Source organism: Tiliqua scincoides, chromosome 6 (assembly GCF_035046505.1).
Source record: "Tiliqua scincoides isolate rTilSci1 chromosome 6, rTilSci1.hap2, whole genome shotgun sequence".
NCBI classification, from domain to species: Eukaryota; Metazoa; Chordata; class Lepidosauria; order Squamata; family Scincidae; genus Tiliqua; species Tiliqua scincoides.
The window spans coordinates 13,659,087-13,676,362 of record NC_089826.1 but is presented as its reverse complement, the minus strand read 5'-3'; the positions used below and the strand labels follow the sequence as shown (position 1 = coordinate 13,676,362).

Here is a 17,276-nt window from a genome sequence, read left to right as displayed (position 1 = left end):
ACGGCCCACAGTTTGGGAACCATAGGGACCACCATTATGTATGCAGTCTATCATTGATTGAAAGGTTTTTATGTGGCGCATACCTGAATATTGACAACATGACATTTGAAATTCATGCCAGATTTCAGAAAATTAGTTTAAATTTTAGTTTAAAATTTTAGTTTAAAAAACTAACTGGTGCCAGTAGCACCTTCCACGATTCCTTTTAAGGGCAAAAAGTCAAATTAAGCAACACTTTTCTTGTCTTTCTTTACTTTGTTTTTCAAAGCTGTCTATTTTCCCTGGACAGTTAAATGACTTGAAAAGGAAAGCCTCTCTCCTTTCTGCTCTGCCTGTCCATCCTCTACTGATGTGGAACCATGCAGGTTGTCTCAAAATCTGAAAAGTTCTCTCTGGGATCACCAGAAGCTGCTATTGCAGCAGTCACCCTGTTGTCAGGCTGAATTTGTTGTGAGCAGAAAAATGGGAAAGAATGTAGTAGGAGTGAGGCCCAATAGATGTAGAGCAGGGGTTGGGAACCTATGACCTGTGGGCTGGATCTGGCATTGCTGCCCAAAGAGGAAGTCTTCCACCCAATTTGCTGCATGTTGGACTGGATGTGGCAGAGCTACCAACTCAAGCTCATGGAGTCCCTGTGCCATGGGCAGTCTGTGAGCCTGGGCAGGCAGCTCTGCCATGCCCTGCCCAGCCTGCAGCAAATTGGGCAGGAGGTTTCACTTCCCAAGCTGAGCTCCACGCAGCCACCTCTGGGAGCTCTGCAACATGGAAGTTCAGCAATGCTGTGATGATGTTGTTGTCAAATGTCTGGCCCCTTTGCCTGAATGGGTTGGTGACCCTGCTGTAGAGGGTGCCTTTGGCAACATTGAGATCTGCCGTCTACTGTGTCAGACCCTTGGTCCATCTGGCTAGCATTGCCTACAATGACTGGCAATGGGCTCTCCAAGATTTCAGCCAAATAGTTCCTGGCTAGAACAGAAAGAGGCAACCAGAACTATGATAACCAGGCAGGACAACCATAAGGTAACCTACTTCCTTGTATTTTGACTTCTTAGAGAACAAATGGGTAGAGTACAGCCACAAGTGACAAATGCTTATTTAACATGAATGCTGATGGTCAGGAAGAAGTCCAAGAACATCTCTAGCGAAGCGAGATCCCCCTGTTGCTACAGACCTGGCACAGGGGCTCTCCTCAGACTTGGGTCCATGGAGCAACTCCACAGGTCTGGAGAAACTTACTGCAGCTCAAGTCAGACGGGGGCAGAAATTGTAGTGATTACCAGAGTCTCTTCCTGTCTCTTTACTCTCTATATCCTGTTGCACTAGGGTGGACAGTTTGCTCAATAAAACATCTGATCTTCAGTGCTTTGCTTTTTTTCAGGTGGGTGGGCAGGAAACTTTAATCTCAGGCTATGCGGGGGCTACTGCTGGCCACTGCCCCAGTTCAAAATCCCTCCATTTTTCAAGGGCTGAAAGTTTTGGGACATCACCAGGCCCCATCTCAGACTTTAGGATGCATCTGGCCTGGCAACCCTGTCAAAACGGACCATGTGACTTGACATCATTTCATTGTGTATTATGCTGTCCTGGTGGACAATAGCCAGTGATGTGAGGTAGGGATGTGGCAACACACAGTGCACTGATATTATGTCATGTGTTTACCAATATATTACAGGAAAGGAGGGGAAAGCAACAGGAATGGGGATGTCAGCTCTCTCATAACATCACATTAAACTACTAGAGAGGAAATGCACCAGAGTCAACCGCTAGCAGTGGACATAATTTCAATTACCAAGGCTGCAATACTGTGCACAATTTCCTGAACAAAAAGGGACTTCAGAGTGGACATGTGCTATATTGTGCTATAAATGATGCTGTAATTATTCAGGCAGTCCAGTTCACATCATGATACTGGGGGAGCAAGCACCTGTTGGAGATGCTCTGGGAGGATTTCCTGCTACAGGCAGGGGGTTTGACCCTATTAGGACCCTTCCAACTCTATGATTCCATGATATGAATCAAAAATTCTGAATAGGGCTTCTGCATTTCAGAATTCTAGAATCTAGATATGTAGTCTGGAGCCTTTTATAATGTGCTAAGGAGCGTGTTTCTCCTCCCATGAGACAGACCAACACTGGAAAGCCAGTGAACTAAAAACTCTCTTCATTCCCTAGAGAACTCATTAGGTTGGAACAGAAGAGAGCAAAGAGAGGCAAGACTACTTTCCGGTTCCATTTAGGATGTTCAGCTGTGTAATTGTTTTAAACAAAAGAGAGAGGAGTGGTGTGGCAACACTGGGACACACACACACACACACAAAGTCAATACACAACTGCCACTCATACCCTAAACCCTTATCCTTGGTAATAAGTGCTACTGATTTAAATGAGCCTGCCTCCAAGTTAGACCTTAAGCTGGCAGCTGTTCTTTTCTGCACTGTCAGGGTTCATATATGATTTAGGGGGCATGGTGATGCTCACTAGCTTTGCTGGTTTGAAAAAGGACTTGACAAATGTATGAAGGAGGAATCTATTACTGGCCATGATAATTAAAAGGGACCCCTATGATCTGAGCTGTTATACTTCTGAGTGTTGGGAAAACACAGTGCAAGAAGGATTGTGGCATTCATGAGCTGTTTCGTGACTTCTGGGAAGTTATCTGGCTGGATGCTGTTAGGATGCTGAATTAGATGGACCTTTGGTTTGATTCAACACAGTTCTTCCCACAATCTTACAGAGGTAGATGTAGAATTGGGTACTAGGGTATTTGCATCTTGTACAATTGTGTTCTGGTCAAATGTGGCCTGGTCACTGGCATCCCTAGAAATTCCCATCTGCAAAGGCCATTATTTTTCACTTTTGTTGATAGTTCAAGGAAATACAGTCCAACTCAGTGGAGGTTCAGTCTGAACCTCTGCATTGGGTTACCTTGGCAGGAATTACATGCATACACAACCATATACATGCAGAGAGTAGGCTATGTAGAAAATTCCTCTTATTCCTTTAAAACAACAAAAATTCCAATTTCTATTCTTTCTCTTCCTAACTATATCGGGCAACCAAATCCTAATCTGTGCTGGAACAGGGAGGTCAGCTGGCCTGTGTTGTATCCAGCACAGGTTTGAAGGTGGAGGAAGCACAACTTGGAGTAAGGAGACTTATATGTTCCCTTATCCAGAGTAATGCCTGAGCCACCTCAATAGGGCTACTCAGATCTGCACCTGCAAAATTGCTCGAACAGATCTGAACAGCCTGGTGCAATGCCAGGTTGCTTGAAAGGGGTATTAAGATCTGGCCTAAGTGCCAAAGGCCGGTCCCACCGGATCTTGTGCCAGATCTTGTGCCAGTCTGGATCTGGCAGGAGCAGACTGGTGCGTGTCCTTCTGCCCTGCTCCAGAGCCATCACAGAAGTGCCTTATGGCACTTCTGTGACACTCCCAGGCTGGTTTACACTGTCTGAGCGCAAGCTTAGAATTGTGCTCAGAAGGGCATAAATCTCCCACAAAACTCCTTCTCCTCTATTCTTATGGGTGAGTTTCCTTTGAGCTAGACAAAGCACATTTGCGTAGGACAATTCCTTTAAAAACAGACAAAAAAAATCATACAGAGGGCAGTTATATAAAGGAAGAAAGATGTGTAGCTTTGCAAGATGCCTCTGTGATGGGGGAGAAACAGCTTTGTTGGAAATAATAGCTGACAGAAGTATTATGGGAGAGGGAACCATATAAAGGTTTACTGAATTCTTCAGAAAGGAATTAAACTTTACACCATGAAAAAAGAGCAAGATTGCAGATATCACGCTTGTGATGGGAAGACTGCAAATAAAAAAAAATTATTTCCAGAAAGAGAAAGGAATTGTCAACACTACAGCTGGGACCTCAGTATCTGTAGGGCAGTGGTATTCAAACTGGGGCGTCACAACGCCCCAACCTGTGAGTCCTGGCCTCTGCCCCCTTAAGGGGCAGGGGCAGCCAGGAGACAGGGGGAAGGCATCACGCCGCTCAGGGGGGCTGCAGGGGCTTGGGTGAACTTGCCCAAGCCTCCTGCAGCCTCCAGGGGGTGCGGGGAGTCCTGCTCAACCTTTGGAGGGCTCCCCAGGTCAGGAAAAGTGAAAGCGGAGCAATTGCACCCCACACCGCAAAACCGGAAGCGGAGGATGATCGCTCCGCTTTCCCTTCTGACGGGCTGCAGGGACTGGGGTGCACCCTCCAGTCTCTGCAGCAGCCATCCCTCTGTGTGGGGAGCCCTGCGTGAGCGCCTGCAGGGCTCCCCAGGTCAGCGAAAGGGAGAGTGGGGCGATCGCGCTCCGCTTCCTTCCCCTTTCCCCTGCTGCCTTGCCCCCGCAAAGACTTATTGAGGGTTTCAAACTCCTGGAGAGTTTGAAAACCGCATCTGGATGGGATTGGTTCTTGGACCGCCTGCAGATACCAAAAACCACAGATAATGAAATCCAATGCCTCATATTAAACTGGGTGGGGAGGGGGAAAGAACAGGGAGGCTGTGGGCCAGGTGGATCCCGCGGTAATGGTGGATGCACCAAATGCATCCTAGATTCTATCCTATGCTAGTTTTTCCAAACTGTCCTCCCCCTTCCTCTCCCCAGACTTACGCCAGCAAAATAGCTGGCATGGGCCTGCGGAGACCCATAGATGATCAGGCAGAGGTAAGTCTGATCTCCCCCTCCCCCAACCAGCTGCAGCATATGCTCGGTTGGCACAGCTGCATGTCTTGGAATGGGGGGGGGAATAGGATTGGGCTGTTAATGTGAAATATATCTTTGCAATGAGAATAGGTTCAAGTTCAGGGCTGAGGATGCAAAACATTAACAAAGCAGCAACATTATGTGAAGTGATATTAAAGAGAGATGGGCTTTTGAGCTCGTGCAGAGTATTTTCATTCCTGACAAATCACAAGCCTTTGAGATTTCAAGGAAGGAACAGAGATGACCTCTAGGTAGAGCTGGGCTGCCATTTTTTCAATCAAACACTGGAAGGGAAGCCAGCAGGTAATAACAACATTGAGGCTACAGTACACATTTTCCTGGGAGCAAGCCCCAGTAAACACCATGTGACTTAGGGTTCAATCCTATCCAACTTTCCAGTGCTGATGCAGCTGCAATCCAGTCTCAAGGTAAGGGAATATGTTTCCTTACCTTGAGGAGGCCTCCATTACTGCACCTACACCACAGCACACACCCTGTTGGCTGCTGCATCTGGTGCTGGAAAGTTAGATAGGACTTGGAACTTATCTATGAGTAGACATGCATAGGATTGAGCTCTTGTTTAGAGCTTTCTGAGAATGTAAAATGCTTCATTTGTATTATCTTATGTACTCAGCAACGACCCTGTAAGGCAGAGACAAGATCTGAACCGGGGAAGTTGCAAGACCTCTTAACCACTTATGCAACTATGCTATTCCAGCTCACAAGTACGGCTCTAAGATACAAGGGAGGCACAGATCACTGGCATAAGGGTTTGAATATGGCAGTTTCCTTTCTGAGTCAAAGAAGAGTTGTGTGGGGTGGGGGCGATCCAGATTGGATGAATGCCTCTTTCCCCCAGTGCTGAGATAGTGATATGTGGGACCCCCAGTCCAGCTCCCATTTAGAAAACAAGAAGAGAAATAAAGGTAGGGATTGATTTCTCAATGGAAGATGCTGGCTGAAGCTCAGGGCTGTACAGGGCTCTTCTTCTTCGCCCTGGTGGGAAACCCTGAGCAGAAAACCCAAAGAAAGCCATAAAAAAACATAATTGATGGAACTCACGGCCATAAGATCTGGTGATGGCTCCTGATAACTTTAAAATGGGATTCATCAGACAGAGAGGAGAAGGTCTAGTCGTGATTATTTGCCATAATGGAGCGCTCCAAGTTCAGAGACAATGTGCCACTGAATATCAATTGTTCAGGAGCAAACAAGGGGAAGAGAAATTGTTGCCTTCATGTTCTCCTGGGTGAGGGCTTCCAGGCAGCATCTGGTAGGCCCTTGGGGGGATGCTGAACCAGATAGGCTGGAGTTGGGCAACCCAATCCTGAGCTGCCTGGTGTGTGGGGCTGCAGCGGTGCCGAAAATGGCTGCTGCTGCATCCTGAGCGCAACCAGGGCAGCGCCGGTGGCTCCTTGGGAGAAGGGGACTTTTGCCCCCTTCCCTCTGGGTACAGTGAGTAGCCCAGCAATGGGGCTACTTGATTCTATGCTGACCCATGGGAGGCACGCCAACATGGTGGCTCAGGATCTGGTGGAGGTCACTCCACCAGTCCCACCTCCCTCCTGCCCCACTCCTTCCCCTTGGCATGCCTCTTCCCCGCCCTCTCCCCACCCTCCCACCACCCCCAGAACGCCTCCCCCCCATGCCCCCACCTACCTCTCCGCCACCCAGTGCGACAGAGCAGGGGCAGTCCACTGGCTGGCGCTAAGCTGGCATGCACTGTTTAGGATTGGGCCTTGAGGCTACAATCCTATCCATACTTTCCTGGGAGTAAGCCCCACTGACTATAAGAGGATGTACTTCTGAGTAGACATGCATAGGGCTCTGAGCCGGCAGGGATCTTAGGGCCTGATCCTATCCAACTTTCCAGTGCTGGTGCAGCCATGCCAATAAGACAAGCACTGCATCCTGCATAGGGGGGCAGCCACATAGGTCTCCTCTAGGTAAGGAAATGTTTGTTCCCTTTCCTCTGGGCTGCATTGTGGCTGCACTGACACTGGACAGTTGGATAAGATTGGGCCCTTAGAGCCCAATCCTATCCACACTTTCCTGGGAGTAGTATTGGCAACCTTCAGTCACGAAAGACTATGGTATCGCGTTCTGAAAGGTGGTTCTGGCACAGCGTCTAGTGTGGCTGAAAAGGCCAATCCGGGAGTGACAATCCCTTCCACACCGGGAGCAAGTGCAGTCTGTCCCTGGTCTGTCTCCCTGGCTATGGGCCTTCCTTCTTTGCCTCTTAGCCTCAGACTGCTGGCAAAGTGTCTCTTCAAACTGGGAAAGGCCATGCTGCACAGCCTGCCTCCAAGCGGGCCGCTCAGAGGCCAGGGTTTCCCACTTGTTGAGGTCCATCCCTAAGGCCTTCAGATCCCTCTTGCAGATGTCCTTGTATCGCAGATGTGGTCTACCTGTAGGGCGCTTTCCTTGCACGAGTTCTCCATAGAGGAGATCCTTTGGGATCCGGCCATCATCCATTCTCACGACATGACCAAGCCAACGCAGGCGTCTCTGTTTCAGCAGTGAATACATGCTAGGGATTCCAGCACGTTCCAGGACTGTGTTGTTAGGAACTTTGTCCTGCCAGGTGATGCCGAGGATGCGTCGGAGGCAGCGCATGTGGAAAGCGCTCAGTTTCCTCTCCTGTTGTGAGCGAAGAGTCCATGACTCGCTGCAGTACAGAAGTGTACTCAGGACGCAAGCTCTGTAGACCTGGATCTTGGTATGTTCCTGGGAGTAAGCCCTATTGAATTCGATGGGACTTACTTCTGAGTAGACAACCCTATGCTTTTCTCTTCTGCAGTTACTTGATGGAACAAGAAAAAAAAAAATACTGTGCTCAGAGGTTCTTTTCAAAAATACCCATCTCTTGAAAGAGGAAGTGTGGCAGATGTGGGGAGGGGGAGGGATGGTCAAAGGGGAGGGGCTAAGGTTGCAATGCCTGCCAGAGACCCCCCCTTGCAATGCCACTGGAAGGCTTGAGCTTGTTTCCTGAGCTCAAGCCTTTCAACTTGTTGCAAGCCCCCCTCCCACCGGGGGGAGGGGAGCGCAGAGATCCGTCCCTCCCCATGCAGAGCGGGCGCGCATCCCTGGAGCAGGCTGCGCGGGCGGAGCCAGGCGAGGATGGAGGCAGAGAGTGGGAGGGCGGCGTCCTCGCCCCTGGGCGCTGCCTGTCTTCGCTACCTGGCAAATCAGGCGGAGCTGGAGGCAGGGGGCAGAAGCGGGCTGTTCCCCAGTCCCCGAGCTGGCGGTGAGGGCTTGATCCCCTCCTCTCCTTGCAGGGTGGGGTACCACTCCACGCTGGGCGCCTGCATCCCTCGGCAGTGATGTGCTGACCAGGGAAGGGGAAGCATCCTTGACAACTCTCTGGGTGTCCTGGGTTTGGTCCTGCGATCCCTGCAGCTCGCAGCCCGACCAAGTCAAAGGAGCAGAAGGGTAAGTCTTGAGTTTGCTAACTTGTTTTCCTTGGGCGAGGGAGGAAGAGGAGGGGGAGGAAGCAAGGAAAGAAGGGGGCACCCTATAGGACTGAACCGAAGAGAAGCTCTCCAGGGTTGAAATCTTTGGGAGTCAATCCTACGGAGCTTAGGCTGCAACCCTATACACCAGCCATTTTCAACCACTGTGCCGCGAGTGGTCCACAGGTGTGCCACAGGAATTTGGGGGGAGGTCATTTGTTAGTAGGGCCAATGGGGACTGTGAGCCTCCACTAGCAGCATGGTGTGCCTTGTCAATGGTCAAAAACCTGATGGTGTACCTTGATAATTTTAATGCCTTGTCAGTGTGCCCTGAAATGAAAAAGGTTGACAGTCACTGCAATACACACTTTCCCGGGAGTAAACCCTACTAAACACAATGGGACTTACTTCTGAGTAGACATGGATAGGATCGGGCTCTCAGTGGGTATTGACTTCTGCAAAGGTCGGGCTTGCAGTTACTTTGGAGCAGCTCTGCACTCTTGCCTGGGAGTAAGCCCCCCCCCACACACACACACTGAACATGGTGGGACTTACTTCTGAGTAAATGTGCATAAGGTTGCATGCTTCGTTCTGAGGCATCAGCCTCATTTTTCCTGAGCAAAAATATGGGTGTGGTGGGCTGTGGGTGGACAGACGAAGGGTCACAGCCCTGCATTTCTGTAAGCGCTGCTACAGAGAAACCAGAAAGGTGTGGAACAGGGAAAATCTGGGCATTGGGGTTGATGCTGCCTTGTGCTGAGGCTAGAGGCTCAGAGGGAACAGGTGTCTCTTGCTCTTGCAGAGAAAGTGCCTTGCAGGCATCAGGTTTGCCTGTATCTCAATTTGAATGGAAGCACCTGCTCTCTTCCATTGCAAGAGTGATTTCATCTGTCTCATTTCCCAGGGATTGTAGGGAAAACTGGTGATGCTGGGGCCCCATTGAACTGGTGTGAGTGTTGGCAGGCAGCCAGGATGGGCACTTTGGCAAAGAAGCAAAGTGCTTGCAGGAAAGTGGGGAATAGGGACCATTGCTCTGTCTGCCATTCTAAATGGCAAGGGGGTCCATTCTTAGCCACCTCTGAAGCCTAGCCCAGGCAGATCAGGAATTGCAACCATTCTATCAAGATGTTTACGTCAAAGCTCCTATAGGCAGGCAGGATCCTGAATGCTTCCACACTGTTAAATACTGTGCCTAAATGCTCCCCTCCCTTTAAACCAATGCTCTAACCTGCTGTGTGTGTGTCTATTTGTGCAAGAGAGACGGGCACCATAGGTCACAACATCCAAAGGTCTTGGCTCTTGGAGAAATTGGATGCCCCCTTTGACAAGTCTGAGGAAGTTTTGGCTCATGTCCCAGGAATGGCTAGAATCCAGGCAGATTTGGGGATTTGTCTGATCACCATGATCTGATCTGATCAGACGGACATATTTACCTGATAATTGAAGAGGGTCATTAAGGGTGGGAGTACTGGGGAAGGTAACACAATGAAAAGTAAGGGTTTGGTTCTCTTAAAACTGTGTTAGGATGCAGGAAAGTACATCAAATAGGTGGCCACAAGGACCCCCTTTTCACTGAATGTGGATTTGTCTCCGTTTGATTGGTGTTTGTCTGAACACGAGCAATATGGGGTGTTTAAAAAAACATTCTGGTATCTATTCAAGCATGAGCTCAGTGGTTAATGTTAGGATCTTCCTTTTAAAGGCAGTATCAAGCTCCTCCCCATCACCTCACTCCCTAAGAGTTCCTAGATTTTTTCCCCCCAGGGTGTGTTAACAATAATTCACACTCCTATTTTTAAATAATTACTCATTTGTGCACTGTTTGCTGCTGCTGCACCAAAGCCCAGCTTCCGTTTGTCCTGCTGTTGGAGAATGGCAGAAATGGGACCTAGATGAATTTTTTCTTTTGGCTAATGAAAAGGAATTGAGTACGTACAGAGTGCTAATGGCTTAAAAGAGCACAGGGCATCTCAGGCTCATCACTGTTGGAAACAGAATGTTGAGTTAGAGAAACCTTGATCTACTCCAGCAAGTCAGCTCTGACATTCTTATAGTCTGACCCTGTGCCTGTTTGCTTGGAAGGAAGGTCCTCTGTGCTAATGATCCTTACTCACGGGTATGAATAGGATTGCAAATAAGAAATCCAGTCATTTGTTGCACATTCAGATTGCAAGCCTATGCAATACTTAGTTCAGAGTAACAGCCCAATCCTATCCACACTTTCCTGGGAGTAAGCACCGTTGGCACTTACCTCTGAGTAGACATGCATAAGATTGGGCTGTAAGTTTCATTGACTGCAATGGAATTTCCTTGCACAAAATGGTGACTAGGATCAGACTGCATGGCTGCAACCTTGTGCATGCTTACTAAAAGAGTAAGCCACCCTGAGTAGACAGGGGCTGAGTATATATGGATCAGATGAGACCATCTGGATTAGACGCCCTGTGGTGTTGAAGTGGATTGGCCTTTTCAGCCACACTAGACGCTGTGCCAGAACCACCTTTCAGAGCGCGATACCATAGTCTTTCGAGACTGAAGGTTGCCAATACATAGGTGTTGAAGTGAGTAATTTCCCTTGTATTAATGGGGGGTTTGCTTTCCTCCGTGCTCACACAAACCTGCAGTACAGAAAATATACTGAAAGTGTACAGTACACCAGCTGGAATGAACTTGTGCACACATGCCTCAATTGTAGTGGGAGTTGCTTATTATTTAATATATAAAACTAGATGCTACCATGGTATGTGACTCATCTGGGGAAAGGATACAGAACTGTACTTTTAACAGGTTACTATGTCTATGCTTTGAACAATGATAGTCAATGGGGCTTACTCCAGACTAAGTGTGGATAGGATTTTAGCCTTTGGGATGATTGGGGAATTTTTTTTTTTAAACTTATCAGCAACTGCTTGGGAGAATTTGGAGGGTTCTTTATTTTAAATAAATTTTTAAACATAATTATTGTAAACTTTTAATTAACTTAATTGATTTGTTTCTGTTGTATGGGGGTGTTAAAAATTTTTCCTGCTTGATGATGTCACTGCTGGCCATGATACCACTTCCTGGTTAATGACATCATTTCTGGTGGGTCCCAACAGATTGTCATTCTAAAAAGTGGGTCCTGGTGCTAAAGGGTTTGAGAACTACTGAAGTAGTTTAGTAGAACCACTGAAGCTTTTGGTGAAGAAGGGGAGATCACTGATGTAGGCTTTAGTTAGTTCCCGCTGTTGTCAAGGGGCTAAAAAAAGTTGTGCTCAATGAAAAGGCAAGCATATGTATCATCTGGTAGTACATCACACAGTATCTTTTCACTTGATGACTTCATCTGAATGTATGGCTACTACGAATGAAAAATGGGGCAACTGTGGCAAGAGCCTGTTTGTAGAGTATCATCTAGTTGTGAGACATGTGTTCATATCTTCTCAGGCTAATTCAGGGGCAATGTACATTGCTTCAAGCTCCTTGAAAGAAGAGCGGTATAAAAATAAATATGCAGGGTGGTACAAAAGCTGTGCCCATGTTTGATCAGCGGTGGTTGTTTCACACGGGCAATTCCACTGTTTGATGCTGCGGTTATTGAATGAAGAGCCTGCATTTGTGAACTCATTCTTAAGGAAATTGGGCAAAATTATTTCCGTTAATTCAAGTACATTGCTAGCCTGCTGGGAAGTAAATGGGTTGTTGGCAAACAGCATAGTACATCCTCTTCTCTGGTCGTCTGTTACAACAAGCCAATCCATTCCCAGGGATGGATAAGTCAGACTTGGCTTGACTCAAGTCGAGTCATGAGTTTCTCCTGCCCCCCCCCCATGAAAATGAGTCATAATGGGGGCACTTTCTGAATCACCTGGAGCATTTTCACGACTCAAAAAGACTTATGTTAAAAGCAAGCTGCAATTCCATGGGAAAAAACAGAGCTGTGTGGGTTTGTGTGTGCCTGAGTTCTCTTTAACCCTGCTGTCCCCATCCCAACTGTAAACAAGGCAGGAAGGTGTGGGAGGGACTGCGTGAGAGTGGGGACAGAAGCGGCAAGAGGGAGGTGGGTCACGTGCAGCAGCTGCAAGGCTTACCAGGACAACCCAATCCTTTGCAGCTCTGCTCAGAAGTAGTCCCAATGTAGTTGGTCATTCAGTGTGGCTACCTCCTCCCAAGTAATAATGGAGCTCACAACAGCCATCCAGTTGGGAAGCATGATTGCTACAACCCTCCCCCCTTCCCTGCCTCCTTTTTCCCTGGGCTTCTTCAGCCATTTTGAAGACAAGAACCCCCTTGGGCTCCTCCTTCTGCCCTTTCTCATCCACAGAAACAAAGCAGACCACTTATCCTTTGTCCAGTTATCATTGGTTCCTTTAGAGATGGGCAAGAGAGCCCACTCCAGCCTTCCCCCCTCCTGCTCAGATGCAAAAGCAAACATTAACCCTACCCTGCCTCCTGGCTAGAACTTCCCTGCTGCTCGCCCAATCTGAGTGATGGCTTCACGAGGTCTTTCATGCCGCAAAAAAAGTAAGCAAGCACACCCAGGCATAGACAGACTCGAGTCTACGTGCATCGGGACTGAGTGCAAAGTCAGTGGCCTCAGACTTGAGTCAGTTCCTGAGTCATCAGTGTAGCTGACTCGAGTGGTCATGAGTCGGTGAAAACGCTGATCTTCGTGACTCTGACTCGAGTCACTTGATAGTTCCGTCCCTGGAGGAGAGGCATCTCTGTCAGGCTAGGGAGCAAAGAGCTCGGTGGGAGAGAAACTACTTTGCATATACTGTATAAAGTTACAATCCCAGGTTCAGTTGTTGGTGCCTCCAGTGAAACTCAGGCAGTGGAAGAGCCCTCCCTGAATCCTTGGAGGGCTTTCTTGAACTGCAGTAGTCAGCTCTGTAGGTGGAGCATAGTCAGATGATGCGAGACAGCTCCCTAAACCCACACAATTTTTCATTTATATATATTGGTCACTGCATAGAAGGAAACTTGCAAAAATTGGGGCTCTTTAGGAAACTGGTCCCTCACTATCTGAGCCTTGCATTTTTTGTTGTTTTTTTGCATTTCCTTGTTATAGGAAATATGGGATGTTTTCGGGTTATTTCTACGTGTATGTACCAGTGAGACTTCAGTGATGAGTGCAGCTGAATTTAAATGCCCATATCTGGGTGAAAAAGTTGTTTGTAGGCATGCATAAGCTCTGTGCATGTGACTAACTATGGGGAAAATCAATGCATTTTGTCAATGCATTTGGAGGTCTTGATCTCTGCTGGTTGATTTTATAGTTTTTGCAAGGTGCAGCTCGCACATGCAGAACCTAAAGGCTTCTGGTCTGTACACATATAAGATCTGTGCAGAAGATATTAAGTATTAATACCATTTTTCTGAGTTCACATAAAATTTTAAAAATGCCACAGAACAGCAAACATAGAAGAGACAAGAGAACTATTTTTAAAATCCAGATAAAAACTTACCGTCAGGACTAAGACACTCTATAAATTCCAGGCAAATAAAAAAGTATAGTAAGGGTGAAGCCCAGCAAATAAGTGTTCCAGAGGTGGGGTGCCACCACAGAAAGTGTCCTGTCACAACTGATCATCACCCTCAACTGGTATGGAGATCTGTAGAAAGGTCTTGGATGAAGATTGAATACCAAGGCAAGTTCATATGAGAGGAGGTGGTCCTTAAGGGACCCTGGTTCTAAGGTTTTAAGCCTTTTGGGACTAACATATATGAATGCTGGGGTGGTGGTGGGGTGAACCAAAGTAATCCATCTGCCTCCTACATGCATTGATTATCCCCCATATTTACTTATATGAACAGAGCTATAGGCAAGTGTTTTCATGTACATCAACAAGCATCAATTACAGCATCTTAAATGACCTGTATTCAATTCTATTATTGTCTCTTTCCAGTGCTGGCTACCGAAATTCCTTGGCCATGGATGTATTCATGAAAGGATTTAACAAAGCCAAGGAAGGAGTTGTGGCAGCAGCAGAGAAAACGAAACAGGGTGTGGCAGAAGCAGCAGGGAAAACGAAAGAAGGCGTCCTCTATGTGGGTAAGTGGGCAATCTTATCTGAGCTCAACATGCGGTACTTCTGCTGTTGCTTTAAGTGACACATTTTAGAGGGTAGATACGATTTTACGACACACTTGCACCTGATGCATGGTAAAAAAAAAGTTCTCCTTACTGCTTGGCAGGATAGTAACAGATGCTCAAGAATTTCTGGGAAGAGAGATTCTCTATAGGAGCTCAAAGATTGATGAGAAGGAAGAGCAATGATTAGGGGAAGAGGTACAGTGGCATGAATAGGGAGCATCCTTGATCAGCAAACTTGACTTAGCTCAGCATGGAATTGGCTTGGCATTTATGAGCTTCATCAGTCAGAAAAAACTCTCCTGTATCTCAAGAGTTCTCTCCCAATTTCATCAATGGAAGGCTGTCTCTGTCGGCACGAATGGCTGGCACCCATTCTTCTGTACTTCCTCCTTAACGTTACCAGATAAAGGTTGGGAACCACTGATCTAAGAGTCTGCGGAGGCAAAAATTGGAATAATTGTGGACTGCATCCATGGGCCAGCCCCGGAAATGATTGGTGTGTAGGCAGTGGCATAGCTGGAGGGGGGCGGAGCACTCAGGCTGGCAGCAGGGTGGGCAAGCGGCCCCTCCCTTCAGCACCATTCCCGGCGGGGGGAGCAAAATGGAGCCGTATGGGAATGGCTTCAAAGGGAGGGGTCACTTGCCCACCCCGCTGACCCTCCCCGCCAGGCTAGCTGCTCTGCCCCCCCTCCAGCTACGCCACCGTGTGTAGGCACAGCCCAGAGGGGCGGAGCTGGCCCATGGGATGCCTCTGGCGATATCTTCTTCCCAGCTGTCCTGCGCGCCACCATCTTGGATCACATGCGATCCTAGATAGCAGCTACTGGGAGAGCTGGAAAGAAGAGGCCACCATAAAAGAAGAGCGCCATGACCACTGTGGCTGTGTGGATGGCCAGCACTGATCATAACATTGTTCGGTGATGAACCAAACTGGGAGAATTTTATTTTGCCTGAGAGATTTGTTTTATTTATTTATTAAGACTGCATGCCCTCCAAACTTCATAGACCAAAATAAGTACATGTTTTTCAAGTTCTAGTAGTGAGGATCACAATCTGGATTCTACTCCAATATTACATATTGCTAAAGATTCTTCTCTGCCTGGAATGGGAGCCTTCGGAGTCCAAAGCACATATGCTACCACTGAGCCATGGCCCCTCCTCATGGCCACAATGACAACACTTGGTTGCCTCCTGCTTATAACTGAACTCGAAAGTTTAACATTAGAATTGATCCAATGGAGTGTTGAGCAGGACATTTAGCTATATGGTCCAATGTTTAAGCATGGGAATCATCTGACTGACTTCAAAGAGCACAGCAGACTTTCATTTAATTTCCTAAGGTTCGTTCACGTTTCATTTTGCTAACTTTTGTGTTCCATGACTTCTGATTTTCATTCCAACTCATTGTAAGCCACTGCTAAGAAAATGGCAAGGATTATTAGTGACTTATAGCCCAGTCATGTCCTTCTGCCACCTTTCCACTCCGTAAGCCTCATGCCCTGCAATGGTTCTTCTTGCTTGCGTAAATCTGAGAGAAAGAGGATGGAGAAGTGGCTGCGGGAGGGGATAGGATCTGGTGCATGCCATCGCCACGAGATCCACTCCCTCCACAGCCTCCTCACTCCCTACCCCTTCCCTGCCTCCCCGACCAATCTTACATGCCTCAGCAGTTCCTTCTGAGTCTGTCACTACAGGTGGCCAGAGTGCTTTTTACAGCTGTTTTTCAGCAGTCAGCTCTGGCAGTGAGGTTCAACAGGCAGGGCTGGCTTTAACATGATTTGAGTGATTTTGCTCAATTGGATCCTGCATCTGGGGGGCCCACAGCACTGTGGCAGGGAGCAGGCAGCCTGCAGTAGCTGCCAGCACCTTGCACGGAGGTAAACCTCCATTCAGAGTCCAGCATGGCAAGCGGACCTCTTGCGGGCTCACCATTGCTTCAAATGGGCCCGAAATCACCCAAAACCTGGCTTGAACCGCTTGCCATAGCTCGTTGTGGGTAAGGGGGGCCCACAAGGAACGTGCAGCGAGACTGCCCCTGAAGGACTGTGTGGAATTAGGCCATGCATCTCCTAAGGCCAGCCCTGCCAACAGGATTGGGCTGTTAAGTCCCATCCCTGAAATGCAATCTCATATTGGCACATGCAGACTAATCTTGCAGTTCACTGCTAATTTGGGGGGATTTAAAAAGTGGGAATTCATACAATTTACTCAGCATGTGGTTGGTCTGTAGAACTCCTTGCCACAGGATGTGGTGATGGTGTCTAGCCTGGACGCCTTTAAAAGGGGATTGGACAAGTTTTCATAAGGAAAAATCCATTACGGGTACAAGCCATGATGTGCATGTACAACCTCCTGATTTTAGAAATGGGCTATGTCAGAATGCCAGATGCAAGGGAGGCACCAGAATGAGGTCTCTTGTTATCTGGTGTACTCCCTGGGGCATTTGGTGGGCCGCTGTGAGATACAGGAAGCTGGACTAGATGGGCCTATGGCCTGATCCAGTGGGGCTGTTCTTATGTTCTTAATTCTCTCCTGCTTGTTTTCTGATGTATTGATGTCTGTTTGAGTGGACCTTCCACCCTTCATATGGCCCTGCAACATGTCCTGAAGCCTGTACTTGCAGTGTACTTGCAGTGTGAATATAGCAGTTGCAGGGCCAGGAACAATTGCATGGATCCTTCTCACATTGTTGTCTTGCATTTCATCTCCCCAAATCATTGAAAAAAATAATAAAAATCTCATAGCTAGAGAGAAGGATGGAACACAAAACAGATGATCAAAAAAGTCTAGGCTGCTTTCCCTTTGTCACGTGCAGTGACTTCATGCTCAGCACGGAGCCATACGGTAGCCTGCTTGGTGAAGATGCCAGGCCTTCTGTGCGCATACTGAGGAGATTGGCTGTCTGCCTGCAAATGAGGGACGTAGCCAACCATTAGCACAAAGAAAATGTGAGCTTTGTTCTGTGAAAGTGGTAAAGAAAAAATATATAAGCCAGAGGGGCCTAACAGAATGTGAGCTTGCACACCTCCATTTGGGGGCAACAAAAATGT

General features: G+C 47.8%; 1 protein-coding gene across 3 annotated transcripts in view; it reads left to right on the top strand.

Moving 5' to 3' along the window:
• The first annotated feature begins 7,862 nt into the window (after positions 1–7,862).
• The window catches only part of SNCA (synuclein alpha), a 61,325-nt gene continuing 51,911 nt past the window's right edge, over positions 7,863–17,276 (top strand). For 2 of the 3 annotated variants that reach the window (XR_010794661.1, XM_066632044.1), the window contains exons 1-2: positions 7,863–8,130; positions 14,039–14,184. Coding sequence is in view for 2 of the 3 variants with exons in the window: in XM_066632044.1 (XP_066488141.1) it covers positions 14,064–14,184 (121 nt within the window). In the remaining variant the exon portion in view is untranslated. The remainder of the gene's footprint in view (positions 8,131–14,038; positions 14,185–17,276) is intronic. The other variant, XM_066632043.1, reaches the window with a different exon arrangement.